At 37.2% G+C, this 27,912-nt stretch overlaps 1 protein-coding gene across 1 annotated transcript in view; it reads right to left on the bottom strand.

Annotated features, from left to right (window-relative positions):
• Window positions 1-404: 404 nt before the first annotated feature.
• The window catches only part of ICA1L (islet cell autoantigen 1 like), a 60,366-nt gene continuing 32,858 nt past the window's right edge, over window positions 405-27,912 (bottom strand). The window contains exons 6-13 of the mRNA XM_069484708.1: window positions 27,182-27,307; window positions 25,637-25,735; window positions 23,952-24,037; window positions 20,294-20,337; window positions 19,287-19,352; window positions 15,054-15,311; window positions 12,382-12,471; window positions 405-520 (exon numbers count right to left, since the gene is read on the bottom strand). Of these exons, the coding sequence (XP_069340809.1) occupies window positions 405-520; window positions 12,382-12,471; window positions 15,054-15,311; window positions 19,287-19,352; window positions 20,294-20,337; window positions 23,952-24,037; window positions 25,637-25,735; window positions 27,182-27,307 (885 nt within the window). The remainder of the gene's footprint in view (window positions 521-12,381; window positions 12,472-15,053; window positions 15,312-19,286; window positions 19,353-20,293; window positions 20,338-23,951; window positions 24,038-25,636; window positions 25,736-27,181; window positions 27,308-27,912) is intronic.

Here is a 27,912-nt window from a genome sequence, read left to right as displayed (position 1 = left end):
TTTACATGCTGTCTTTTATCCACATAGAGAATTCTCACAGCCAGCAAAGCAACTTAAAAATAGGCTTTCCAAAGAAATAGTCCAATTCCTCATTGACAGAATTATTCCTGTTATTTTGACATAAATTTTGAAATGTAAATATCACAGACTCAGTAGTTTCTAATATTTTCCACATAGCATCAACAGCTGCAAATCCAAGATTTTAAAGATGTACTTAATCTATTCAAATGTGGTCCTTACATTAGACACATTCAAATGTGTCTAACATTAAAGTTGACTGACAGGTGATATATTCACAAACACCATGCTTTTGTGTGTGGGTTACAATATAAACTCCTTTCCACAAAGGCAATATGTTGCAAAATTGATGTCTCAAGGCCACTGAAGTGACATTATAACTTGAGTCAAGCATTAAGAAGTTCATCATCTGAGTGTCCAATAGCATCTGGGTTTGAAAGAGGATCCAAGTCTGCAAATAGATTGAACCAGGCTGACATGTCTTGACTACCATTGTTGGGGGCTATTAAAAAAGAAAAAAAGAAACACATTAAAGAGTTTCAGCTTTTTAAAATCATATTTTTGTACAGCATTTATGCTTTTGAAGTAGATGCTGCTTTTGAATAAAAAAGATAACTGACAAAAACTATCAATTATATCCCCTTAAGGATAATTTTGAAAGACTAATGCAGACAGAGACTTGTGCTTTGCTGAGGCTCCTATATTTAAGTAATTGTATGCTGCTATGTTGCTCTGATAAAGAATATAATCTCATAGAAACACTTAAGATAATTTATAAGTAGAAGGCTCTCAGATAAAGTTTAAAATTTAATCTTTGTTCCTATGAAGTAAAAGATGACATTTGTAAACTCAGTGCTTAAAATCTATGTGTTTATTATAAAAGTATTACAAAAATATTAGACACAAAGAAAAAAATCCCCCTAATCCTACCACATTAATACACCCAACAGTTGTCATTTTGGTTTATAGTAGTTTTCTTTTTGTCTTTTCCATGTGCACTTTTAAATTTTTTGATATCCATAACATTATGATGTGTATTATGTCTCAGATATATAACTTCTTGTTAATAAAATCCCTCACATCTCCTTATGAAGATTGGAAAACTATCTCAATAGTCTACAAGTTGCACTGTGGCAGATACTCAAGGGTATACAGGGTGAGGGCTAGGACTAACAAAGAATGCACAGTGGCACACACAGTGGGTCATCTCAGAAAGCTAGATTCTTGAACGCCACGGGGTCCAGAAAGCGGGGTTGAGACCCAGAGAACAATCTAAGAACTGGATGTGAAACTAGACTCATAGTGGGCAGAGAGTGGAAGGCAATCCTACTCTGAAGAGCCAAGGAAATCCTCTTTTACAATCATGATTAACAATGGAATAGAGGGATGGGGTTTGAGTTGTGGGGATCCTAAGCTTCAAGGATCAGGGAAGAGTGAAAGCTTCACTCACTTTGTGTCCAATTCTGTTTCTGGGTACCCTGAGGTAAGTATCAGTGATACCCACACAAGTTCTGGCTTTGAGTCCTGGGTGTACTACCTACTAAGGAGTAATATTGGGCAAGTCATTTAACCTCAGGAATTCTTTCCTCATCTGTAAAGTAATGACCATATGGTTCATCATTAAATCAAGATACTTGAGAATAAATGGGGGCCATTAATTATGCTGGAAGATTAGGTGTCAGCCAGGACAGGTGGTCACTATAGTAATACCTGAGCCCTATCGTGCAGCTTTTGAGAGGTTCTAATGAGTATTGTGAACTAAAATAAAATTTTAGGCTCACCCTCCCCTCTCCCCCGGCTGAGTGAATGGACTCCCTTGTGGCCAAAGGAATATCTGAAAACTAAATTGCCTGCCAGGAGGAGGGAGGTCAAACGTGCCTCATCATGTCCCCCTCCCTTCTTGGGGACATCCTTTGTAACCCATTAACAGGCCTAAGGGTATGTAAGACACCTGTAAGCTCCCCCGCCCCCCTTCAAGATGGCCCACCTTTTCGGGCCAAACCAATGTATAATTCCCACGTATTGATTTATGACTTTACCTGTAACCCCTGTCTCCCTGAAATGTGTAAAACCAAACTGGAACCCAGCCACAGCGAGTCCACTTGCTCAAGGCCTCTTGGGTGTGGCTTTGGGTCATGATCCTCAAATTTGGCTCAGAATAAATCTCTTTAAAGTTATTTTACAGAGTTTGGTTTCTTTTCCGTTGACAAGATTGGTGCCCAGACGTGGAGCTCAGAGAAGACTCAGGACCGCCGAAGGAGCAGCCTGAACTCGGCACCAGGTACCAGCATGGCCCTTTTGGGCCCTCCGACTCCGAGCTTCTCCTTGGGCGGAACTGGTAAGTCCTCCTGAGCTCCCAACCTCCCGTTTTTGGTTGACGGTCTTGGTTTACTCTGAGCTGGTTCTTTTCCTAGGAATTGTTGTTTGGGATCCTAACTTAGATTTGGAAGTGCATTCTAAAGGGTCCTCTCCATTGTCTTTTTATCCTAAAATTAATCTCAGTTGGCTTTTCTGTGCAATTTTGAAAGAGGAAACTGAACTACCTTGTTTGTAGATAAATGAGAGACTGAGTTCCTCAGCTCTGAAGAGAAGGGGCATCTTACTCCTCCCAGCCTTGGCAGCCCTGGGTGACTGGGGTCCTGAGTGGGAGTTCCCTGGGGCGATTCCCCAAGGCGCGAATGGCCCTATAGGGAACCCCCAACAAATTAATTAAAAGAAGGTTCGTCCAGGAAACGCATATAAGAGCTGATCACTCGGTGTTTTGAGCCCTCTTGGCGGTACTAGACCCCCAAGAGAGGAACTGAGACACGTTAAGAGGGTGGGACCGACTCAGTGGTGAGACACTGAGGAGCCCCACCCACAATCAGCACATTCTGCTCCATGACACCAAACCCTGTATTACAGTTCGGTTTCTTCTTTTAAAGAAAAATGAGAAATCCTTTAAAATTGAGGAAAGATAAGGAGAATGACCCCTATTGGGCATCCCAGTTGGTTTGTGGTACCTATACTTGCAAGTATTTTTGTAAAAAGATTCAAAGGCATGCCAAGTTTTTTCTAGGGCTCCAGCTGGTTATAGCTAATTCTTGTGCACAAGTTTTTATGAAAGGGCAAATTACATCAAGGAAAATTCAGAGCTGAAATGGTTGACCTACCACTATAGAGTTAAAATTCTCAAGCTATTTCTCTCTCTTCTTTTCTGGCTACTCTAAAACCTGCTAACTTTTTCTATTAAGATAACTCATTGTTTATGGTATTTACAATTGAAAGGCTACCTGGAGATCCTGCTGCCAGTTCTAGCTAAAATGCAAACATTAAAAACTCATTTTAAACTGAAGAAAAAAAACTGGTAAAGGTGTTTTGTTTTGTTTTGTTTTTTTGTTTGTTTTTTGTTTTTTTAAATCAAACTGCCATGAAAACTGCTTTACCCAAAACTTTGATCCACAGGCCTAATTAGGTTACCTATCAGGGCAACTAAAGTTTGCCATGTGAACAAGTTCCAGTTTCATCAGAGGAAATTTGGATCCAACTGTCTTTTACTGACTGGTGAGTTTGTGTTACCATCTCATGGGTAGAGTTCTAGGGTAAAATCTATTAGAACTTTGTGTGCATATATGTGTGTGTGAGAGTGTATATGTTTAGGTATGTTTGTGTCTGTCCATATATTACGTATTTGTGCTTACATGGTTCCAGACTGGCTTAAAAATAAGGGAGTGCTTATAAATTAAACCCAAATGGTTCACGTGAATTTAGTAATCTTTGGTAAATAATCTGGGTTATTTAAAAAAAAAAAAAAAAAGGTGTTATTAGTAAAGTAATAGTAAAAATACTTTCAAATTGTCAGCATACATTTGTTTTTGCCTGGGTTTTACTGGACATTTTTATGTTCTTGAGGTGTCAAGATTTGACATAAAGGTTATAAAAATATAAACTCAGCCAAAGACAAAATAATGTGTGATTTTTGATAAGTAAATTGAATATTTGGTCTAATGATAATCACTAAGTCTGAGTTACTACCAAAAATACCTATGTGTTTAAGGTAAAAATGCAAATGTGCCTAAGTGTCAGCAAGTTAAAATAAATAAAACAGGAAGTAGAGCAAAAAAAAAAAAACAAAAAAAACTAAAAAACTTACGGTCAAAGCTGTATGAAAATATTTTGGTTTTAGTCTTTTAACCCTAACTGCAGATATAGTTTACTTCCACTGGTTCAATGTCTGTAGAGAGGTACACAAAAGGTGTTTCTAACTCACTATCACCTGATATTAACAGTACTGTTAGGGATTCAAAGTTGTCCTAGAAGTTGTGGTTAGAAGAGCTTAAATTGAAAGCTTCAGTTTTCCCTTGGTTTTGTCCATTTTTGTCCTACTCCTTACAAGCTAGCCGGTTATGTGTGCATTATGTTGCTGTAACAAAGTTTGTGCCTAGGGAAAAAGTTTCTAAATTATTAATTTTTGTGCAGTAATTTAAGATAAAAAGTGAATGATGGTTACAATCCAGAGAATCTCGAAACAGTCTTACTCTTTATAAATATCGCATGTACTCAAGTTTACACCCCTCCCCCAAAAAATTGTTTTGAGACTACTTAGATTGTTTTCAAAACAGCTTAATCTTGATCCTCATGTAAAAAGCATGTTACTACTTTGTATCATTGTTTGAGGTGCTAAGGATTGGCACTGAAGCTTTTTTTTTTTTTGCCCCCTCTCAGTCTACAGTCAGGTGATCTTATGTTGATGGGATTCAGAAAACTAACTTAAAATGAAGGCTTCAGAAGCAAAAATTTTCTGACTTTGCCTTCTCTGCCTGCCTCTTGTACCAATTCTTCCCTAAAACTAGCCATAAAAACCAGAATCCCTCTACCCAAGGCAGGTCATAAAGCCCAGAACCCCTTTTTTTCTGAAGGCTAGCCATAAAACCTATGTAAAATGGCCATAAAGTAATTATCTGACCTACTTTGTTTTTACCTTGTTTTACTGTAAAACCCCATGCCAGAAAGGGCCTTGTCCTATACCCAGAAGGAAGGAATGCACACTCAGAGAGGCCAAGCAGAATCTAAATATAAAAGCCTTGCTGGTTCTGCCACTCAGCCTATTAGAATTAGCTTACACCCTTTTTTCCAATCATTTCTACTGGACTGTCCATACTTTAAACATAAAAAATGGACATTTTCTCCTGCATCTTTGAGTGTTCGTTCTGAAGGCATCCATGTATAAGTTTTAATTCTTTCTCCTATTAATCTTCATGTCAGTAGATTTTCAACAGGTCTTTATGGGGACAGTGGCCTTTGCTCCCAAACTTTGGGGGCCAGAGATACTTTGATCCCTATGATGTCAATAAATTTTGTTTTGGGACGTGATGTTTTGGAAGGATCTAGTTAACTAATACCTTTAAATGGGATATTCTAAAATGTCTACTATGTTTATAAAATTTAAAAGTGATGTTATATTTGTTTAATAAGTCTTACTGAAATACTTACTTGCTTTTCTTGGTAAGATTTATGAGTTTAAGATTAAAAAACCAATAACTTAAACTATGTTTTAATCCCTGTTCTGTGTTACATATCTAATTTATAGATATAAAAATGGTAAACAGAAAAGTAACTTAAACTAATAGCTGGAATCTAAGTAAACTGCTAAGATAAATGAATAATAAGATAAAGTAGGTAAATATAAATGAATAAAATTTTCATATAATTTAAAATCTTAAAATCATTATGTTAAGTTAAAAAAGATAATCATAAAATGTTTGGATCATTTATAAGGTAAAATACTACAACATTTGTTCTTAAACATAAGTTTAAGCTTATACCTTGTTATTTTATCTTTGTATTTAGAAATGCTAATAAAATTGGTGACTAACAGTTCAAAGTTACTTTAACTTCCTAGGTTTTTCTAAGAGTTGACATTATCATCTGTATATGTAATTAAAACTTCTAGATGAAAGGAAAATAATTCTATACAAAAATTTTTAATAAAAATATAAGATATAAGTATTTCATTAAAAGATAATTGTCTGATTTATAGATTTTTGAAACTACTTTAAAATTCAATATGTAAATGGTCATTAAAAATTAAGTGGATATAAAAGTGAAAGGTTATAAAAGGTTTATAAAAGTCTTTTTTTTTTTTTTAATTTATTTTTTTTTTTAATTTTTTTTTTTTTTTGAGACAGAGTCTCACTCTGTTGCCCGGGCTAGAGTGAGTGCCGTGGCGTCAGTCTAGCTCACAGCAACCTCAAACTCCTGGGCTTAAGCGATCCTACTGCCTCAGCCTCCCGAGTAGCTGGGACTACCGGCATGCGCCACCATGCCCGGCTAATTTTTTGTATATATATATTTTAGTTGTCCATATAATTTCTTTCTATTTTTAGTAGAGACGGGGTCTCACTCTTGCTCAGGCTGGTCTCGAACTCCTGACCTCGAGCGATCCACCCGCCTCGGCCTCCCAGAGTGCTAGGATTACAGGCGTGAGCCACCGCGCCCGGCCTAATAAAAGTCTTAACTTACAGTCAAGTTGGTTAAAATTAGATGGATTTGTTTATAAGATTTTATTAAAATTAACTTTATCATTACACTAATGAAATTTGGTTTTCTCTTTTGAACTAGATTTTCATATGACATTAATAGAAATAACAAGATTTTTGTTCACCTTTTAATAAACTGCAAAAAAGAAGGGAGAAAAGAAAAACACAGATTTGGCCTCCTTATTAACTTGTACTTCAGTCTATTAGGTCTTCTTATACTTATTTGAGAAACTGAGTCTCCTTCTCTCTCGAAGAATAGGATTTTTGCATTTAAAAAAAAATATTTGACTTATCAGTTTGGCTATAATTTTATAGTAACCTGAAATCTTGCTTCATGATGGCAAGTGTCTTATGATGTACAATTCATGACTTCCTGCTTTTTAGCTTTCACTAAAATTTAAAGTTACTAAAAATAAGAATTCTACTCAATGTATGTAATTATTTATATAAGGTGTACCAAAGAATAAGATGTTTTTAATAAGAAAAATTATAAAAGAAACAGAATGTGTTCTTATTAAAATATATATAACTTTGTCTAATTCAGAGGTTATTTAAAGGTTGAATCAAAATAAATTTCGAAAGAAAATAAAAACAATTGCGATTGTGAGTAAGAGAAAAATGTAAAAAGGCAATGAATATAGAAATATTTTTTATCTGGTAAGAAAGGTTAAACAGAAAGAATAATGTAAATAAAGGCTCTTACATGGAATTTTTTTGTCCTAAAATGACTGGTTATTTAGGAAAAAGGAATGTTAGGACAAAACAAAGTTTTTAGGCATGTTTTGTAGATAAGTGTATGGTACGTGCAGGTTGGAATAAAGTTTATGAAAGGGAATTTATTAAGGAACTTTGGCTAAAACAAAGATTTCTGTTAATAATTTACTCTTAATGAAATGACATGATGTACTCATTTTGATTCTATAACATGTTTCCTTTTTAATTTAAAAAAATAATGCACTACAAAAGGTTTTTCTTTATTTTGGTAATTGAAACAAAGAGTTTATGCTTTATCAGATAATCCCTGTGCTCTTTATTAGGTTTTGACTGACTAGAAAAACTAACTTTAAAAGGCTTAAGATTTACACCCATATAACTTTATCACTTTTAGAATCTTTTGAGGACTATCTCTTGGTTAAATAAATAACCCTTATTTTATAGTGATGTGTGATTACGTATGAACAAATGTTTTAACCCGTTGATATTTGACAACTTTGCCAAAACTGAAATTCTAAATCCAGCCTTTTGACCTTAAACTAGCTTTTTATATATTAGGGCCACTAAAAGTCTAAGACAGAGATTAAATTTATTTAATATGTCAAAACCATACAGGGAACATTGTCAAATATGAAATGGCGTTTAACTTTCTTTGGGCTATGTTATTAATATATATTCCAGTATTGTTAAATATTGACATGTCTTGGTGTGTGTTATCAGTAATAATTATGATTATTATGTAAGTTGCTATATGCCACAAAAATAACCAATTTGGTTTATCAATTGTCTCTAACCATGGCTAGTCCAAGTTCCGTCATCTTTAGAAAATTGTTATTTTACTTTAATTCATCTCAAAAAGTGGTTCTTTCTGGCTAAGTCCAAAGTTGGCTTCTTCCAGTAAAGTCATGGAAAGGACTGAAAAATTCACTTGAATACTGGTTACTACTATCTTTGGAGATTATATACCATTGGACTAAAACAAAACAAACTTCCAAGACTTTAATTTCAATTAGAAAACTGATATGACCATGAATATAGGTACATTACTAATTCTTTTGTTTTCCAGAGTCCTGACAACTTTTAAGTAAATAGCAAGTTTCCCTGATCTCAGGGACCTTAGAAGCATAGAATCTGCCAAAGTCCTGTTCAGATATCCTCCCTCTAGGCCCAGGGACTATCACAGAAGAGGGGGGGCGTATGAGATTGTAAGGGCCGATTCTGAGGGATGGAATTAGTTTAGACCCTCCAGATCAAGGAGCGGGGGCACACAGAAGCCTAAAGGAATACTAACTGAAATACTTTGTTTCCTATAGACCTAGAACTTCCTGAGTATAATTTTTCTCAGTTACAGATTTATACAAAAGGAAATATGAGTAATTTATCAGCCACCTTAATATAAATTACTAAAGAGACTAAAATATTGTGACACAGTAAGTCTCTAAATTCCCTTACCTTAAATGTTAATGATGCTTACATTGCTAGAAGTCTACCACTAAGGCCAAGAATATAGTAGCTCAACACTTACAGGTAAATTAGTTTTGTAGCCTTGTCTCTGGCATTTTGGATTTTACTCTTATGTCACCTAGAGAGTTTTAAAGTGTTGATGAGTGCCTGTCTACCTCCAGTCCTGTTGGGCCTAAAATATCTAATAGGCTGTAAGCCCCCTTTCCGCTCTTCAGTCCTCTTGGCCACAAGGGTCCCACCGAGGGACTAGATGGACCCAGGGCAGGTAGCCACACCACCCTGGCAACGGATGGGACAAAATGAAAGTTTGGCCATAGATGCTGTCTCTGACATATCTTAGCCAAAAGGGGGAAATTTTGAACTAAAATAAAATTTTAGGCTCACTCCCCCACTTCCCCCTCACCCCGACCGGCTGACTGAATGGACCCCCTCGTGGCCAAAGGAATATCCTAAAACTAAATTGCCTGCCAGGAGGAGGGAGGTCAGACGTGCCTCATCATGCCCCATCCCTTCTTGGGGACATCCTTTGTAACAAGCCTAAGGGTATGCAAGACAAACCTACAGGCCCTCAATTTACACAACAAATCTATGTCTGGTGGCTTGTCTCTGATATACAGCAACTACGTTAAAACATTCCAAGCCTTTAGACAAAGCTTCATGTCTTTAACCAGTTACAAGCCAAAGAATCTTTAAACCCACCTAAAACTTGCAAGCCCCCGCTTCGAGATGGCCCACCTTTTCGGGCCAAACCAGTGTATGATTCCCACATGTTGATTTATGACTTTACCTGTAACCCCTGTCTCCCTGAAATGTATAAAACCAAACTACAATCCAGCCACAGCGAGTCCACTTGCTCAAGGCCTCTTGGGCGTGGCTCCGGGTCATGATCCTCAAATTTGGCTCAGAATAAATCTCTTTAAAATTATTTTACAGAGTTTGGTTTCTTTTTGGTTGACAGTATGTAAAATTTGTACAGTATTATGCAAATGTAGGATAGTTTTACATTCATCAGTCACAATTGGAAATGAAGGTCTCTTAAATTTTTTTATGGGTCCTCCTTTTTTTTTTTTTTTTGAGACAGAGTCTCACTCTGTTGCCCAGGCTAGAGTGCTGTGACATCATCCTGGCTCACAGCAACCTCAAACTCCTGGGCTCAAGCAATCCTCCTGCCTCAGCCTCCCGAATAGCTGGGACTACAAGCATGTGCCACCAATGCCCGGCTAATTTTTTTCTATATATTCTTAGTTGTCCATATAATTTCTTTCTATTTTTAGTAGAGATGGGGTCTCGCTCTTGCTCAGGCTGGTCTCGAACTCCTGAGCTCAAACGATCCTCTGTGGGGCCTCTTCTTATGTATGCTATTATTGCTTCCAAAGAGTCTTACAGGATAGCAAATAGAAATTGAATTATGTAATATATATATAGAGAGAAAAAGAGCCCAAATAAGTATAATTAATTTTCATAAAGTAAATAATACTAGCAATAAATCCAACTCAAGGAATACTCTACAAAATAAATGACCTGTACACTACAAAAAAGTCAAGGTCATGAAAGACAAAGATTCAGGGAATGTTAAAGATTAAATGAAACTGAAAAGAACTGACAAATAAATGCAATATATGATCCTAGATTGGATACTGGACTAGGAAAAACCAAAACAAAACCTTTTTCTCTTTAGAGACATTAGTAGGATAAATGACAAATCTGAATAAGATCTATAGATTACTATAGATAATGATACTACGGCAATGTTTTTTTTTTTTTAAGTGTTCTTTGTTTTTTGGGTTTTTGTTTGTTTGTTTGTTTTTGTTTGTTTGTTTGTTTGTTTTGAGACAGAGTCTCACTCTGTTGCCCAGGCTAGAGTGAGTGCCGTGGCGTCAGCCTAGCTCACAGCAACCTCAAACTCCTGAGCTCAAAGGATCCTCCTGCCTCAGCCTCCCGAGTAGCTGGGACTACAGGCATGTGCCACCATGCCCGGCTAATTTTTTCCTATATATATTTTTAGCTGTCTATATAATTTCTTTTTCTATTTTTAGTAGAGATGGGGTCTCGCTCTTGCTCAGGCTGGTCTCGAACTCCTGAGCTCAAACGATCTGCCCACCTCGGCCTCCCAGAGTGCTAGGATTATAGGCGTGAGCCACCGCGCCCGGCCTATACTACGGCAATGTTAACTTCCTGATGTTGGTCATTGTATTGTGATTATGCAAAAGAATGTCCTTGGTTTCAGGAAATAGATAATATTTAGTGGCAAAGGGGCATTATGTCTGCTACTTAAAATATTTCAAAAGAAACTTACAGATAAATGCAGAGAGAGAAAATAAAACATGGTCATATTTTAGAGAATCGTAGTTACCAAACATGGTAACATTTTGAGAAACCTAAGTGAAGAACATGTGGGAATACTTTTATTACTTTTGTAGTCTTCCTACAAATCTGAAATTATTTCAAAATTTAAAAATATTGCTATCATATGGATTCAAAAGTCAGCCTGAAAGGGCTTCTATTGGCCCAACACATGAGCAATTTGAGCACCAAAATGATTAAGTACAGTGATGATTATAAACCATTGAAAACATATGAATTTATACTGATAATAAATTGGGAAGAAGAGAAGTCTCTTCTATATAGCAGAGTATTGAGGGCCTGTAGAAGGGTGTTTAAAAAATGTGATCAGTGGATAAACAGATAACCAAATATGGTATATCCCTTCAATAGAATATTATTCAGCCTTAAAAAGGAAGAAATCCTGTCACATGCCACAGGATGAACCTTGAGAACAGTACACTAAATGAAATAAGCCAGTCACAAAACAACAAATACTACATTATTCCTCTATGTAGGAGGTATCTAAATTAATCAAACTCATAGAAACAGAAAATAAGGCCAGGCACAGTGGCTTATATCTGTAATCCCAGCATTTTTGGGGCCAAAGCGGGAGGATTGCTTGAAGCCAGGAGTTCTAGACCAGCCTGGTCAGTATAGTGAGACCTCATCTCTATGAAAAAATAAGAAATATTAGCTGGGTGTTTAGTCTCAGCTACTTGGGAGTCTGAAGTAGGAGGATCCCTTGTCCCCAGAGTTTCAGGTTACAGTGAGCTATGACTGGGCCACTGCACTCCAACCTGGGTGACAAAGACCCTGTCTCAAAAAAAAAAAAAAAAAAAAAGTAGAATGATGGTTATCAGGGGCTGAGGAGAAGAGGAAAGGAGTTGTTGTTTAACAGATACAGAGTTTGGGGTTTATAGGATGATACAGTTCTGAAGATCTGTTTCACAACAATGTGAACAAATTTAACACTACTGAACTACACTTGAAAATGATTAACATGGTTAACCAACTTAACTGCCTGAATGCATTCTTTGTTAATAGGTATCCTGTAATCAAAAAGCATCTTCTATCTTCAATGGTATATCAATTATCAACAAACTTGAACACAAAGTATGAAAGATTATAGTATAGAATTTGGTATACTATGACAAGCTCACAATTTCTATTCAGTGCTCTCCATGGTGAGGGATAGCCAGGTATAGCTTTCATTTTAATAACTCATTATTAACAAAATATTTTTCTAGACAACATGAGGTAAAGACTATAAAGTGACCCTTTTCTAAATTTATCTGAATTTAACTGATTCTTAATGCAATGGCAAAGAATATAAAGAACTTACATCCTGTTAATTTCTTTTGACTCTGTGAAGGCACTGGCTGGTTATCAGTATGTGAAAAAGGAGGTTCTGATCCTTCTTGGGAGACCCAGCCTGTGGGAAGGGAAGTAAGAATTATTCATTGTTAATGAAGTAGGAAGTATCATCAGAAAAAACAGGAACAGGTAAAAATATCTAAGTCCTTCAGTCTTTGTGCCAGAGTAAGATTCTACAGTAAAGGAGATATAAAACACTGAAAATTTATCCACAGTTATATATTTTATTCAATCATCTTAATTTAGTTCCAGCTAGACTTAGACTTCCTTATATTTTTCAAAGTGGTTTTGAAATAAATACATAGGGTTTTGTTTTGGTTTTTTGCACACAGAAAAGGTATAGAAAGAGAAGTTCTAAGGAATCGGAAATAGAGGGAATAGGCCTGAGAATTAGAGTGTTGAAACCTATAAATATATATATACCCTTGGATTCAGTGATCCCATTCCTAGCAATTTATCTTAAGGAAATAATGTAATTGAAGGAAAAAGTACATGCATGATGATGTTTATTGCAGCATTATCTGTAATAATGAACAAAGAGAAACAATAAGGAAGGAATTAAGTAGATTACGATATGTAAAGTGACAATACCATGTAATTTTAAAGTGTCATTATTACTATGGGAACACAGGGAAATGTTTGCTACAACATGAAAAATGATTTATGCTATAATTAAGACACAGAAAGGAATTTACATTATCCTGCCTAATCCCTTCCTTGTATAGAAGTGATCATTTGAGGCCCAAGTTAGATGTGGTTCCTAGAACACAGATCTTTTAACTCTCATGGCAGCTCCCTTTCCTAATTTACATTATAGAAGAAAAAGTGGACACAAAGGAAAGTCTGGTGAAGGAAAGAGTTCTGTATGAAGAGGTAGGGGAGACCAGATTTGGGTCACCTCTTAGATGTTTAAATTGTTTGGTGACCTGGAGCAAGTTACTCAAACACTGTGGGTTTCAACTGTCTCAGCTATGAAATGGAAACATCCTGTGTGCCTGCAGGCAAGGATTGCACCGAATATTTTGAATGGTGAAAAAAATATTGTGGGCATTGCAGTGCTAGAAACTAAGAGAAAAATCCAGTGCTGCTAGAGATGTGGCAAGTTATGGAGAAAGAGAAGTAAGTTCATAGTAGAGAATGAATCTGTAAATCTTTATAACTACTCGACCATTGATAGGCCATGCAAGAAGTATTTTCCAAAATTTTACTATAGAAAAACACCTGAATTGTCCTAGATAGAGTGCCTTTTTATCAAATAATACTTTTAGGATATCCAATAAGTTTTTACTGAGTTACTATTTAACTGATATTTATTTTACTTATTGAGCTAACTTTATGCTGCTGTCATAAAAAGCACAAAGATAACTCACCCCACATACCATGTCCTTGGGATGCTTGTTGATAATGAACATAAGTAAGTATTTTAATACAAGTATAATGCATTAAGACACTGCTAGGTGCCGTGATTTTAACCTTTTTCAGAAGTTAAAATCTCCTAGGGGATGAGAGACAGGGATATAAGGCAAGATAAACAATGATTACAGCCATGAAAACAGGTAAAGTACTGTGGGAAACCAGAAAAGGGAGAAACCACTTCCAATTGGCAGTACTGAGGAAGCTGCATGGATTGGCAGTCATGGAGAAAACACTGGATTGGGAATCTAATACTCAAGCTCAAGCCCAAACTCCATTACTGAACATCATAAGCAAAAAAGGCAACACAAGCAAAAATGCCTCAGAGGTATCTAGAAGTACTCAATAGGTTACAGAAAATGGTATCAGTATTTTGAAGTGAGGTAGGAGCTAAGGATGGAATGCAGGTAGAGGCAGGTTTTATCCTGGAGACCATGGTCCTTCGTTTTTAAAAAATGTAAGCATGGTTACAGACATCAGAGTCTGCTTCTCAGAGAGAGACCCCCGGAGGGAGTGTGGAGGATGAATTGGAGTTGGAGACCTGTTAGGAACTCTCTTGCAGCAACCCAGGAAATGAAACATGGCTCTAAATAGCTCTGGCAGTGGAGGCAGAGAAGAGGAGTGGGAAATTTGAGACATGTTTCAGAAACAGAACTGACAGGACTGTTTCATAAGTGATGGTGGGGAACAAAATGACTCCCAAGGTGCAGAGTTGGACAGCAGGTGAGGACAGTCTTGACATTAACAAAAGGGGTGAGTCTTTCTTCGGGAATACCCTCACCCCTGTTTTCTCCCACAGTCCTCCACTCCTGCTGCCTTGCCCAGAAGGCCACCCTGGAACCAGCCTCCAAAGCTCTTGTCAACTCTGAACCCACAGGATGAGAACACACCAAGTTTTGCTTGATGGAAGAAACAGTATCACCTGCTCTAGGTAAAAATAATTAGCAGGTCAGTGTTTTAAACCAGACACCTGGAAAGTAAAAACGATGAATATGTGGGGTGTCGTGGAGGTGGCAGGGAAGCAGCTCTTGTTTCAGCCTTGTTGACAGATTCCATTCATGATTATATTTGATATTTTTCCAATTGATTGGTATATCTACAGATTTTCTCTAGTAGTACTGAAGTTAAAGTCCATCTCCTTGTTGATTCTAGCATCAACAAGCACATAGTTTTGCTTCACAAAGATTAAATAAGGCACATGTGTCCAAATGTTTCAAAGACACTTACTGTTGAAAGCTCCAGCAGCATGAAGGCCAAGGTCAAAGAGTTGTGAAGGAAGGAATCGAGAGGAATGAGCGAGAGGCTCAGACCCCACAGAAGGCTCCTGGGACGTGAAACTGGTAATGGGGCTCCCAAAAGCAGTCTGGCATTCTTGTGGAAATTCACCCGTACTTGAAGAACCAGGACTTAGGAGGCTGTTCAGAAATGAGAATTCCTTCTCAAAGTCTTCTCCTTCCAATGAATCTATAGGTAGATCTTTTGCAACTGTTGAGTGCAAATGAAAACAGAAAGGCTTTTTTCTTTTTGAGAAAGTTAGAGTAGGACATAGGACAAACAAAATTTGTTTCATTGTTCTCATATTGTTATTGACATTATTTTTAATGAACTAGATTGTAAGTTTATGTGAAAATTATTTTTAATTAGGCAGGATTCGATTAAAATGGCCACATTTCACAATGAAGATATAACAGTTATAAATATCTATATATGAAATAATTAAAGTGCCACCTATTTAAGATAGAAACTATAGGAGATGCAAAAAGAAATAGAAAAAAATTAATAATAGGAGACTTTATTATACCACTCTGAATAAAAAAATAGGCCAAGAAGATGAAAAATAAGATACACGAAATCTAAACAGCATAATCAATAAGTTTAGATATACACAAACTGTGATAATAGAAACAAACCTCAGGCACACACTGAAAATTCACAAACATTGATTATACTAAGGCACACAAAAATCAGTAAGTTTTTAAAGTAGAAATATTACAAACAACATCTCCGATTATAATGCAATAAAAAGAAACAATTAAAAAATGAAACCAAAGGTTCTTCTACCTATAAATTTTAAAATCTTCTGTTAAACTGTTAGCTTTTAGTCTGAAACTGTCGGTTCTTGGCGCGCCCATGGCTGAAGAATGACCAGACACGCCCAAGTCAGGCAAGCATGAAAATGAGTTTTATTGAGGAGGGAAAGACAGGATTATAGGGCAAGAGCAAGATATAGGTTCACAGAGCATGATACATACACCACAGATGATGACCGGATCCATTGTGGCAGCAGAGCAAGCAAAAGGAAGGGCCGAGAGAAAGATACTGGCTATGGTCTGCATTTTATTTTATAGTGCCTGGATAGGGACTTCCCTTGTGGTTCAGAGGTCACCATGGAATCACTTTGGACAGTTGGGAGTCACATGACCTGTTCTTTAACTGTGCATGTGGGTTCTAGGTCACTTTCTGGACTTTATGGTGCCCATGCGGCTTGGCCCATGGGCCAGAGAGTCCTCTGCATTCTTTTGCAGCTGGCACACCAAGTTCTGATTGGCAGATTCATAGGGTATTCCCTCCTCCCCCAGGTTTGGAGCGTTAGGGTTGGGCGGGACAAAGATGGGGGCAACAGCATCCACTTTCGTCCCTAGGAGACCCGGAATCCCTCACTACCTAACAAAACAACTCTAGGTTGAAAGGAGAATGGATTTTCTGAAAAATAATGATAAAACATTTTATATCACAATCCATGGTATTAAGTAAAATTTATAGGAGACTATTTATTGGTTTGGACTGAGCTCCTGTGCTACGCCCAACAGACCAAACCAAAATGGAGTTATTCATGCTAAAGTTCCACATCACCAAACCAAAACTAAGTTGTTTATCTGACCTTTCAAGAAATCAAAAGAGCAAGAGATAATAGCAAAAATCCCCAAGCAGGCCAGCCTGGCATGGTAAGGAAGTCCTCTCTGTTTTAACCTTTACAAGAAAGGTAACTTTAAAATGACCAATCCACTTTTTGTTTTCAGTTTTTGCTTTCCTCAGGCCTTTTCTGTCTATAAAACCAAACTCCTCTGCTCAGCTCATCAAAACACTGATGCTAGAGTCTAGAATTGCAAATAAAAGCCAATTGTTTCTTTAAATTTGTTCTAATTGTCTTTTGACAATGGAATACTTAAATAGCAATGAACAGAGGAAAAATCATAGCCCTTAAACACCTTTATTAATAAAAATGAAAGGGAGGGGCTTTTGGCATGGCTGAGTGAGGAGCTCCATGGACTTGTACCCCAGCATAACTAGTGAAAAAAAAATTTTTTTTTTTTCTTTTTTTTTGAGACAGAGTCTCACTCTGTTGCCCAGGCTAGAGTGAGTGCCGTGGCGTCAGCCTAGCTCACAGCAACCTCAAACTCCTGAGCTCAAGCTATCCCGTGTCTCAGCCTCCTGAGTAGCTGGGACTACAGGCATGTGCCACCATGCCCGGCTAATTTTTTCTATATATATTTTTAGCTGTCCATATAATTTCTTTCTATTTTTTTTTTAGTAGAGGTGGGGTCTCGCTCTTGCTCAGGCTGGTCTCGAACTCCTGAGCTCAAAGGATCCGCCCACCTCGGCCTCCCAGAGTGCTAGGATTACAGGCGTCAGCCACTGCGCCCGGCCTAAAAAATTTTTTTTAAATAAGCATTTAAAGTCCCTGAAAATGGTCATAAGGGCATACAGCAAATGAAGAAACACTCAAGAAAATCTATTAGAATTCTGGAAAAACAGAATCTGTGGTTTTTGAACTGAGAACCACTCCCATCCTTGGCCTTTCAACTCAAAGATGGAAATTCCACTCCAGCCTGGTTTGCATCCAAGAACACAGGGCTCCCTCTCCCCCGAGATCTGTTGAGGACACCAGCATTTCACATCTTGTCCCCAGTTACTTGTTGCTGAAGCTAAATCCCAGGTGAGTGCAGTCAAGAGGTGGAGGCTCCCATCTCCTACCCAGTCCCCATTCTGAGCTGGGTACCATGTTCTGAAAATACTGGGTCCCTGATCACTTGACCCTGCTTGTAAAGTTGTAGTTTCATGAAGAAAGAGGCAAGCCAAGAAGATCTAAGGCTGCTGTCACCCATCCTCACCTAACACTCAGCTCCTAGCGCAAGGATATCACTCAGAAGCCTGCTGTGTCCTCATTCCCAGGTGAAGCCCTGACTCAGAGATTTTCCTTGATGGGAGAAGCAGACCATAAAACAGATAGCTACTAATCTCTTCCCAAAGGAACTCACTTCATTCGCAACAGAGCATGGAGAACTTCAAGCCTAAGGATGCTCTCAGAACCAGTGGAGGTTGTAGTGAAAGGCAATTGGGAGAAGGCGTAGTTTCATTGGACATGTAGGCTAAACTGTAGACCTGATAATTTGCCTGAAAGGAACCCGGGAAAAAGCCAGATGGGGTCAGAACAAATTTCAAACAGTGACCTTGGGATGTATTTTTCCAAAGAAGTCCAAAGTTGATTAGTTTATTCTGTGGAACAATTTATGCTCCAGGGCATTGCTGAAATCAATAGCGCAATCACCTGGAAATTAGTGGAGCTTAACAGCTGGGTGTGGTCAGGGAAACAGACTGTCAAAAAGAGCTCTGCTAAAACCACGGTCATCCCTGGGTGACTGTGGGCATACCCAAGCCTGCATCCCATAAGGAGTCAAACTGTTGGGGGTGGGAAGTGGGTGAGGATGAAGAATAGACTCCATTAAAATAATCGAGCTCGTCACTAAACAAATAACAAGCAAATAATAACAAGCCTCAGAGGAGAGGATCAGTACCCAAAGGTACTAAAACATCTAAAATGCTCAGTTTCCAACAAAAAACTGTGCAGCAGGTAAAGAAACAGGAAGGTATGACCCATACACTGGCAAGAAGGCACACAATAGAAACTCCATGTGAGGGTAACCAAATGTCAGATTTAACAGAGCCTTCAAAGTAGCCCTTATAAATATATTCAAAGAACTAAAGGAAATGATGATTAAAGGAGTAAAGGAAGGTATGATGACAATGTTGCATTAACTAGAGAATATCAATAAAGAGAAATTATATATATATATATATATTATATATATATATATATATATAATATATATATATATATATATAATATATAATATATATATATATTATATATATATATATATATATATATAATTTCTCTTTATTGATATATAATTTGGTTCATATATATATGAACAAAATACAAAGCCTGGAGTTGAAAGTACAATAACTGAAACGATAAATTCACTAGAAGGGCACAACTGTAGATTTGAACTAGCACAAGAAAGAATTAGCTAATAATTCATAAGGAAATAAATGTGAAGGAAATAAGGAAATAAATGCTAAGGAAAGGAAATGTGAAAATAAGGAAATAAATGTCAAAAATTGAAGAATTTTAAATAATAAATTATTCGTATATATACTGAAATGATAATTTCTTACCATTTTCAGAGTTAGAAAACTGAGGTGCTCTAAATTCTCTCATTTGAAAATGTTTTTCCTTGTACCCTGTGGTTGCCAAAACAAGAGCATATAAAAGATAAGTTGAACAAAAAGAAATTTAGCAAGCCTATTCACTGTCATATTTATAATTAAGTCAAGTGTTCAATTAACCAAATCAGATTATAATATGTGTAAAAGGGAGTTATAAAATTGTAAAGAATCTTATATATATAAATCACATTTGTGGTATATAACAAATAATAATACCATAGGTTTTCAGGTCCTCTGTTATATCTACGTTTCCTTGAAAGTTAAAAGCTTTCACATTCCAAAGCCTATCCCTTCCTTGGTGGACATGTTCTATTCTATACTCTCTGATAGTCCATTTTAATTTGTTTTGCCTGATCCCCATGCCTCTGACACTCTCACTCAATGGATGTGCATTTTACATTGAGTGAATGGATATGGCAATAGATAAATAGATAAATATTATCTCTAGCCCCAATGTCTCTGGTAAGGTAGGCATATATGACTCATATTTCAGATGAGGCAACTGGGAGAGGTATAAATGATATGTTCTAAAAAGCCAGAATTCAAACTTAGATTTTTCTGGTTCCAAAACACATACTCTTTTTTACCACAGTGATTCAAATATATGTTGACTGTACATATAATATGTATTTATCTTTAAAAATAAGAACATGAATTTAAGTATGAGAGAAAATTCCAAACTCAATCATGTAACCCTAAAAAATGGATTTCTGCATCTAATACCATCTATCTTTGAGAAGGCCAGATTCCTCAAGGAAGACTATTAGACCCTCTGATTCGGTACTCTTAAAAAGATAACTAAAAAGTGTTTGTCCAGAAGAGACTTATAAAGTTACTTACTTAACATTTTTTAAGTGAAGGAATATTAACATAATCTCCTTTAAAGGGCTGTGATAAACTGTGATAAACACAATTTAAAATGTGACCATTTCAAAGTAATTAATTTACCATCTTACCTGGTTCACTCCCTAAGCTCGCTTCCTCATCTGACAAAACTATCCTGAAGTAAAAACAATACAAAAAAAATGCATTGATTTTGGATAAAATACATTTGGTATTCATATTCCTCAAACAGTTTTATATGGCTTAAAAAATGTTAACTCAGGAGACATAAAATTGTTGTCCAGTAGATCTACTAAAATCTATGTCTAAGTGAATTTCCTACTTCTTCAATAGATCTATAAAGACAGGAAAAACCTTTCACCCTTTATTCTTTCAATAAACATTTACTGAGTATCTACAAACACCAGGCATCATGCTCAGCATTGTAGGCACTGCATGAAGTACTATATGTTTGAGAACTTCCATCACCAAAGGAGTATGGAGTTTCATTTTCAAGCACTGATGGGTTTTGTTCAAGAACCTTGAGAAATAAATCGAAGGAATGAAAAACTCCAGAAAACATGGGGTACTTTATTTTGAAGAACAAAATGATGTATGCAAAAGAAGATACATTAACCTAAAATATCCTCTATCAATACTAATTTTGGATATTTATAGCATCCATCTGATGTATTAATAATAGTCAAAAAGTAAGGCCGGGCGTGGTGGCTCACGCCTGTAATCCTAGCACTCTGGGAGGCTGAGGCGGGAGGATCACTCGAGGTCAGGAGTTCGAGACCAGCCTGAGCAAGAGCGAGACCCCGTCTCTACTAAAAATAGAAAGAAATTATCTGGACAACTAAGAATATATATAGAAAAAATTAGCCGGGCATGGTGGCGCATGCCTGTAGTCCCAGCTACTCAGGAGGCTGAGGCAGGAGGATCACTTGAGCCCAGGAGTTTGAGGTTGCTGTGAGGCAGGCTGATGCCACAGCACTCTAGCCCAGGCAACAGAGTGAGACTCTGTCTCAAAAAAAACAAAAAGTAAGATAAATAAATTGAGCATAAATAGTCATACCTGGGGCATAACCTCACAATTGCCAGTATTGGAGGTTGTTTTTAATAAGTTTTTAAAGACACTAAAAAGCCATACAGTGTTTATTTGCAAATACTGCAAAAATAAACCTACAGAGGAAAGAAATACTTACGACTTGGAATGAAATTTTTAATGACAGTTATTATGTATATGGTTTTTTTTTTTTTTTTTTTTTTGAGACAGAGTCTCACTCTGTTGCCCAGGCTAGAGTGAGTGCCGTGGCGTCAGCCTAGCTCACAGCAACCTCAAACTCCTGAGCTCAAGCAATCCTACTGTCTCAGCCTCCCGAGTAGCTGGGACTACAGGCATGCACCACCATGCCCGGCTAATTTTTTCTATATATATATATTTTTTAGCTGTCCATATAATTTCTTTCTATTTTTAGTAGAGATGGGGTCTCGCTCTTGCTCAGGCTGGTTTCGAACTCCTGAGCTCAAACGATCCACCCACCTCGGCCTCCCAGAGTGCTAGGATTACAGGCGTGAGCCACAGCGCCCGGCCTCAATGACAGTTATTATGTATATGGTTTTTTTAAAGAACTTGGATGGGAGAGAAGGTGAAGTGCTTGGCAATATGTTAACTCAAAAAGTAGCTCTCATAAGGCTGAAAATGAGTAAGATGATTTTGAATAAAACTTTCATGAAATGTGAAAATGGAAAAAATTTACTAAATTAATATAGTTCATGTACATATGATTTTAAATGTCAATATATAACTAAGTTATTAAGTTTAATTTATAAGTAGATATTTGCTGCTTTATAAGTAGACATTTGATAAGTTTAATTCTAACTAGATGTTCGATAAATGTTGATCCTAAAACATTTATATATTCAAGTTAGCCAAAAAATTGGTTTGGATTTCCCCATAGGGAAAATAGGAGAAATGTCTTATATTCGAGATCACCTTCTACTGAACAATATATAGTTTGTCACTGTTTGGCCCTTATTTCTGAGTTTGTTATTATACTTAGTACAGTTCGGTTAAAATGAGAATTAAGTGGCAGCTCTGAAAGAAAAACAAAGGAATGATGTAATAAAAGGGAAACAGTCAACATAAAAATTATACATGGCAAGAGCCCCTTTCAGGTAACCAGTCCCAGTCCCATCTGTGTTATTTTGGAGACAGAGTTTTAATAGTTTGTCTTACAGCTGCTGGCACCTGTCCCTTTCTTCTCTCCAGCTGCCCCTTCTGGGAGTCACTAGAAATACTTGTGGCTTTTAATACAAGGCTCAGTCTCCTAAATGGCAGAATCTGGAGTAATACTCCAATCTGTTTGGTACTCATGTCATCTCCTTTGCCTGCCATGTTAAAAATGAAGAAAAAAAAACAAAACTATAAGGCTTCGAAAAAAACTGCTAAGGTCTGAGTTTGTGCCCACCAAAACTCACGTTGAAATGTGATCTCAACCCCAATGTGGCAGTGTGGGGAGGTGGGACTTAGTGGGAAATGTTTGGGTCACACCAGCAGTTGCAGATGCCTCATGAATGGTTTGATGCTATTCTCACATTAATGAGTAAGTTCTCATTCTCATGAGATTGGATTAGTTTTCTTGGGGATATTCTCCTGAGAGTGGGTTGTTATAAAGCCAGAATGCCCCTTAGATTTTGCTTCTTTGCCAGTGTCTGCTTCCTTTTTGACTTTCTCTTCCATGTTATAACACAGCATGAAAGCCCTTGCCAGAACCTAGGGCCATGCCTTTGGACTTCCCAGTCTGCAGAGCCATGAGCTATAAGAAATAAACCTCTTTTCTTTATAAATTACTCAATCTCAGGTGTTCTGTTATAGAGACACAAAATGGACTAAGACAGCAGTCCCCAACCTTTTGGGCACCAGGGACCATTTTCATGGAAGACAATTTTTCCATGGGACTTGGCGGGTGATGATGCCAGCCACGGGGAGCCACTGTAAATATGTAAAAACAGATGAAGATGAAGCCAGCTTCTCACCTCCTGCTGTGCAGTCTTGGTTCCTACGTTTCATGGAAGACAATTTTTCCATAGACGGGTTGGGGGTGGGGGGAAGTGGAGCTCAGGCGGTGATATGCAGCCCAGTTCCTGATAGACCACAGACCAGTATCAGGCGACGACCCAGGGGTTGGGGATCCCAGGGCTAAGACACAAATGTTTAGTTTTGTTGACTGGAAAAATGACATAGAAATAAGTATTCATAGTGGCTCACACCTGTAATCCTAGCACTCTGGGAGGTTGAGGTGGGAGGATCGCTCGAGGTCAGGAGTTTGAGACCAGCCTGAGCAAGAGCGAGACCCCGTCTTTACTACAAAATAGAAAGAAATTAGCTGGACAACTAAAAATATATATAAAAAAAAATAAGCCGGGCATGGTGGCGCATGCCTGTAGTCCCAGCTACTTGGGAGGCTGAGGCAGGAGGATCGCTTGAGCCCAGGAGTTTGAGGTTGCTGTGAGCTAGGTTGATGCCACGGCACTCTAGCCAGGGTGACAGAGCGGGACTCTGCCTCAAAAAAAAAAAAAAAAAGAAAAGAAAGAAAGAAAGAATTATTCAGTAAGCTAGAGAAGAAATAATTCTTTCCACATATATCATATATCTTTTTTTGTTTGTTTTTTTCCTTCAATTTTTAACATGGCAGGCAAAGGAGATGACATGAGTACCAATGTGAATATGTAATTATACAATATATAATTATACAATAACATAATGTATAATTTATGCCTGCTTACTTATTGAGGTTTTCAGTAAGAAAATTGCCTTCCATTTGTTCTTCTTTGTGGTCTTCAGTAAGCTTGCTTGGCGTGTTTTGTAGTTTCTAAGGATAAGAAATTCCATGTTAAGTAGATGGAAAAAAATCTTTTTCTCTGCAAACAAAATGAGAATAAAAATTCTAAAGAACAATATAAAATAGGAATAGTTTTAACTAGAGAGTGAGAGATATGGGAAATGCATGCTAATGTAATTTGAACTGCACTTCATGTACTTATTTATCCTGCTGCCTGTGGGAACCTCACACACGGTGATATTGGCTAGCCACAGGTTGGTTTAACAACTTTGTGACAGGCCTTAAGACTTAAACTGTTACTAGCCTGCATTGCAATGCCCTAAATACAGTTAAAATTTTCAACTTCAATTCTAAGCAGAAATTGGATATAAAATTTGCCCAAATACACAGTATGCTATACAGTAAAGCATTTATTATAGAAAAAGTAAAAAGTAAAACATAACCTAATTCAAGGGCATCTTTTGAGCTGGAAGATGCCATATCAGAATATGACTTAAAAATTCATCCCAAACTCTGGGAATATATGGTTACGAGACATGAACCCATTACCAGTACCACATCCAGCTTGAACAAACCAACCAGCAACACTTTCAAGTTCTTCTGAAAATAAGGCAGAATGGTAAGTTAAAAAGTACTGAAACCTAGCCTACCAGAATTGAAGAAATGATTATCACCATGTGACTCTGTTGGATAAGCCATATGCAAAGAAGGTGACAGGAAGATATGGAAATGTTAAAAGCATTATAGCCATAGAGCACCTTTCACTTGTTTGAGTTACAGAAAGAGCTGATCTAACACGTTAGTCTCTTCAGCTGCAATCACACATACTTAATTATCATTACTGGTATAATTTTGGTATCATGAACCCTATCTGTGACATCAGTGTAAAAGTAAAATAAGGAAACTTTTCTTTAACTTCTAAAATTATCAGGTAGGTAACTTGGTCATTTTTGAGAACACATGACCACTTTCTTTTTTTTTTTTTTTTTTTGAGACAGAGTCTTACTCTGTTGCCCAGACTAGAGTGCTGTGTGGGTCAGCTCACAGCAACCTAAACTCCTGGGCTCCAGTGATCCTCCTGCCTCTGCCTCCCCAGTAGCTGGGACTACAGGCATGCACCACCATGCCTGGCTGATTTTTCTATATATTTTTAGTTATCCAGCTAATTTCTTTCTATTTTTTTAGTAGAGCCGGGGTCTTGCTCTTGCTCAGGCTGGTCTCGAACTCCTGAGCTCAAACGATCCGCCCGCCTCGGTCTCCCAGAGTGCTAGGATTACAAGTGTGAGCCACCGCGCCTGGCCCACGATCACTTTCAATCACTTGTTCTTCTTAAGTTTTTCCTTTCCATAGCCTTTTCTTATGTCCTTTGCATTTTGATTTTCAAGTTTCCCCTCTTTTTTTTCCCTGTCCTACTAATTTCTCGAGCCTGCCAGCAGTGTTCTTATGTATTTTAGTGCTGCTGGCAGCATTTGGAAACAGGGAAGTATTGATCCTTGGCTAAAGGAGTGCAGACGAATGTTTCCCAATGTTTTACACATTTGAAATTAGGCTTAGCAAAAAATAGTTTCAATGTTATCACCCAAATGAAGTGTAATACATTTAAACAAGAGAACACGGAAATAAATGTACCTTCAGAGCTACAAAATCAGATGGATGAAAGCCAATACAGGCCTTGTGGATTTGGGACATCATTCGAGCTGTTTTCTCCCAGAATCCAAGCAGTGTTCTCTGCAGAAAAAGAAAAGGTGACACTACAATTCTGCTTCTCCTCTATGACTTTTAAGTGCTGTATTTCCTCACTAGTGTAGTAGAGGAATAGTTGCCAAATAAGAAGCTGGAACTAAATTCAAGTTTCAGGAACCAGAAGGCACTGCAAATAGTAATTCTGCACAAGAACTGGCATCTGTGGGGAGGGAGGGACAGGGAAACAGGACAGGGAAAGAATCGGCATCTGTGTCTGCATGTGCATGTGCCCATCTGTATACAGCACTGGAATGCACACTGGAGCCACCTAGAGTGTGACTGCAGCTAAAAGAATGAGAACCAAGGGATTAGAATGCCTGAGGTATCCAATAGAGAAATGTTAAAAGCACAAAAATACCAATCTCTATAGAAGCAAGGACATATGTGTAATCTTTATGTTGATAGCATACATAAGCATTTTTTTAATTGGAGAAAAATAACATTTACCTCTAACTTTGATCTTTCATCTAAGGTTCAAGAAAAATTTGCCAAAAAATGTGTTCTCAAGCTAACACAAGTAATTGGAAATTTTCCTTACTGCTTTGGGGTTCCTGTTTAAAGTGAAGGGGATGAGTGGAGAGAACAAAGGAGAATTGAACTAATAGCTATTGTGTTTCAGGTGTTATGCGACACAGATGGTCATGTACTTTTATTTTCAAGTGCATCCTTCTTGATTCATGAATTCCATAATACTGAACTGAATTAGGTAGATTCCCTAAAAGCAGGACTGAATATCCATTTCCTTTAGTTTATTACTCTTTTCTTATATAAGTACAGTTTATTCTATTTTGCTATTTATGAATATATGTTAAAATCAGTAACTGCTACTTATTGATATCTAACTTTTTCATTGTATGTGTGATTTGGGATAATACAAGCACAAGTGAGACTTCTGAGGTTAAAGTGATAGGGGATGGCAACTTGGCAAAATGAAAAGAATGAAAAGCCTAGAATTAGAAAACTTAGTTTTTTAAGCCCAACATTGCCATTTACTTTAATTCTCATAGGTTTCACATTCCTCATCCATAAAACGACAGAAAAGTTTTCAAACTTTTGGGGCCACAGTATTTTTGCTTAAAATGAAATTGTACGTAGAAGTTCAAAATCAGAAGTGCAGCAGCTTTGGTTGAACCAGGGCTAATAGGCCTTAAACTTTGCCTTCTCAACATTCCCCTTTTCAATCTCAGATGGTCCCTAAGTCTCTCTCCTAGGACACCAAGGAGACTAGCCACAGGAGTAGACTATCTCTAAGGTCCTTTTCAGTTTAGAACTTTATGATTCTCTGACTGTCATAACCTCAATAAATCAATTATAACAGAGTCAAAGGAATCTAATCAATTATATAAATTTTATGCCCTTTAGACAACTTTTAAAAAGGAATCTCACCACTCATCTTTACTGCAAGAACATGCTGACCATGGAGGTGGGTACCTGGTAGGTAGTGAGTGAATGAGATAGCATATTGCAGCGACTAGCTCCAAGTAAATCCACTTTCTGACAAACATCCATCTTTAACTTGTCAAAAGAAGCTTTGCTATTTCTCACTTGGATCTGTACCTGCAATCATAAAAATCCAAGTAGTATTACCAATAATACAGAGATATACATAACATACAGGTTCATAATAAATATTTACTCATATTTATAATAATACGTATTTTCAAGTATAAAGTATAATAACGTAGACTAATTCCTTTTCCCTGTATTATTAATATTTCATGAGTAATGATGAAGATTTTGGCTATTTTTAGTAATTGTAGGAGATTCTTTCCAACAGATATCTTTATATTGAAAGAGTATGAGATAATAGATGGAAAGTGTATAGTTAAGAAAAAAATTTCCAAATAAAAAGATACCTCTAAAACTATGCATGGGTAGTAATTAGCTAAAAGAAGAAGAATAATTGGAAAGGGAGCCTAGTTAAAATGTTGAGAAGCATTAGTAATATTTCAGAATCAGGCCAGGTGCAGTAGCTCACGCCTGTAATCCTAGCACTTTGGGGGGCCAAGGTGGGAGGATTGCTTGAGGCCAGGAGTTTGAGACCAGCCTGAGCAACAGTGACACCCACATCTCTACAAAAAAATAGAAAAATTAGCCGGGCATGGTGGCACATGGCTGTAGTCCCAGCTACTTGGGAGGCTTAGGCAGGGGGTCACCTGAGC

This window comes from Eulemur rufifrons, chromosome 1 (assembly GCF_041146395.1).
Source record: "Eulemur rufifrons isolate Redbay chromosome 1, OSU_ERuf_1, whole genome shotgun sequence".
Lineage (NCBI taxonomy): Eukaryota > Metazoa > Chordata > Mammalia > Primates > Lemuridae > Eulemur > Eulemur rufifrons.
Note: the sequence above shows the minus strand (reverse complement) of the source record. Positions and strands in the feature narration are given on the sequence as shown.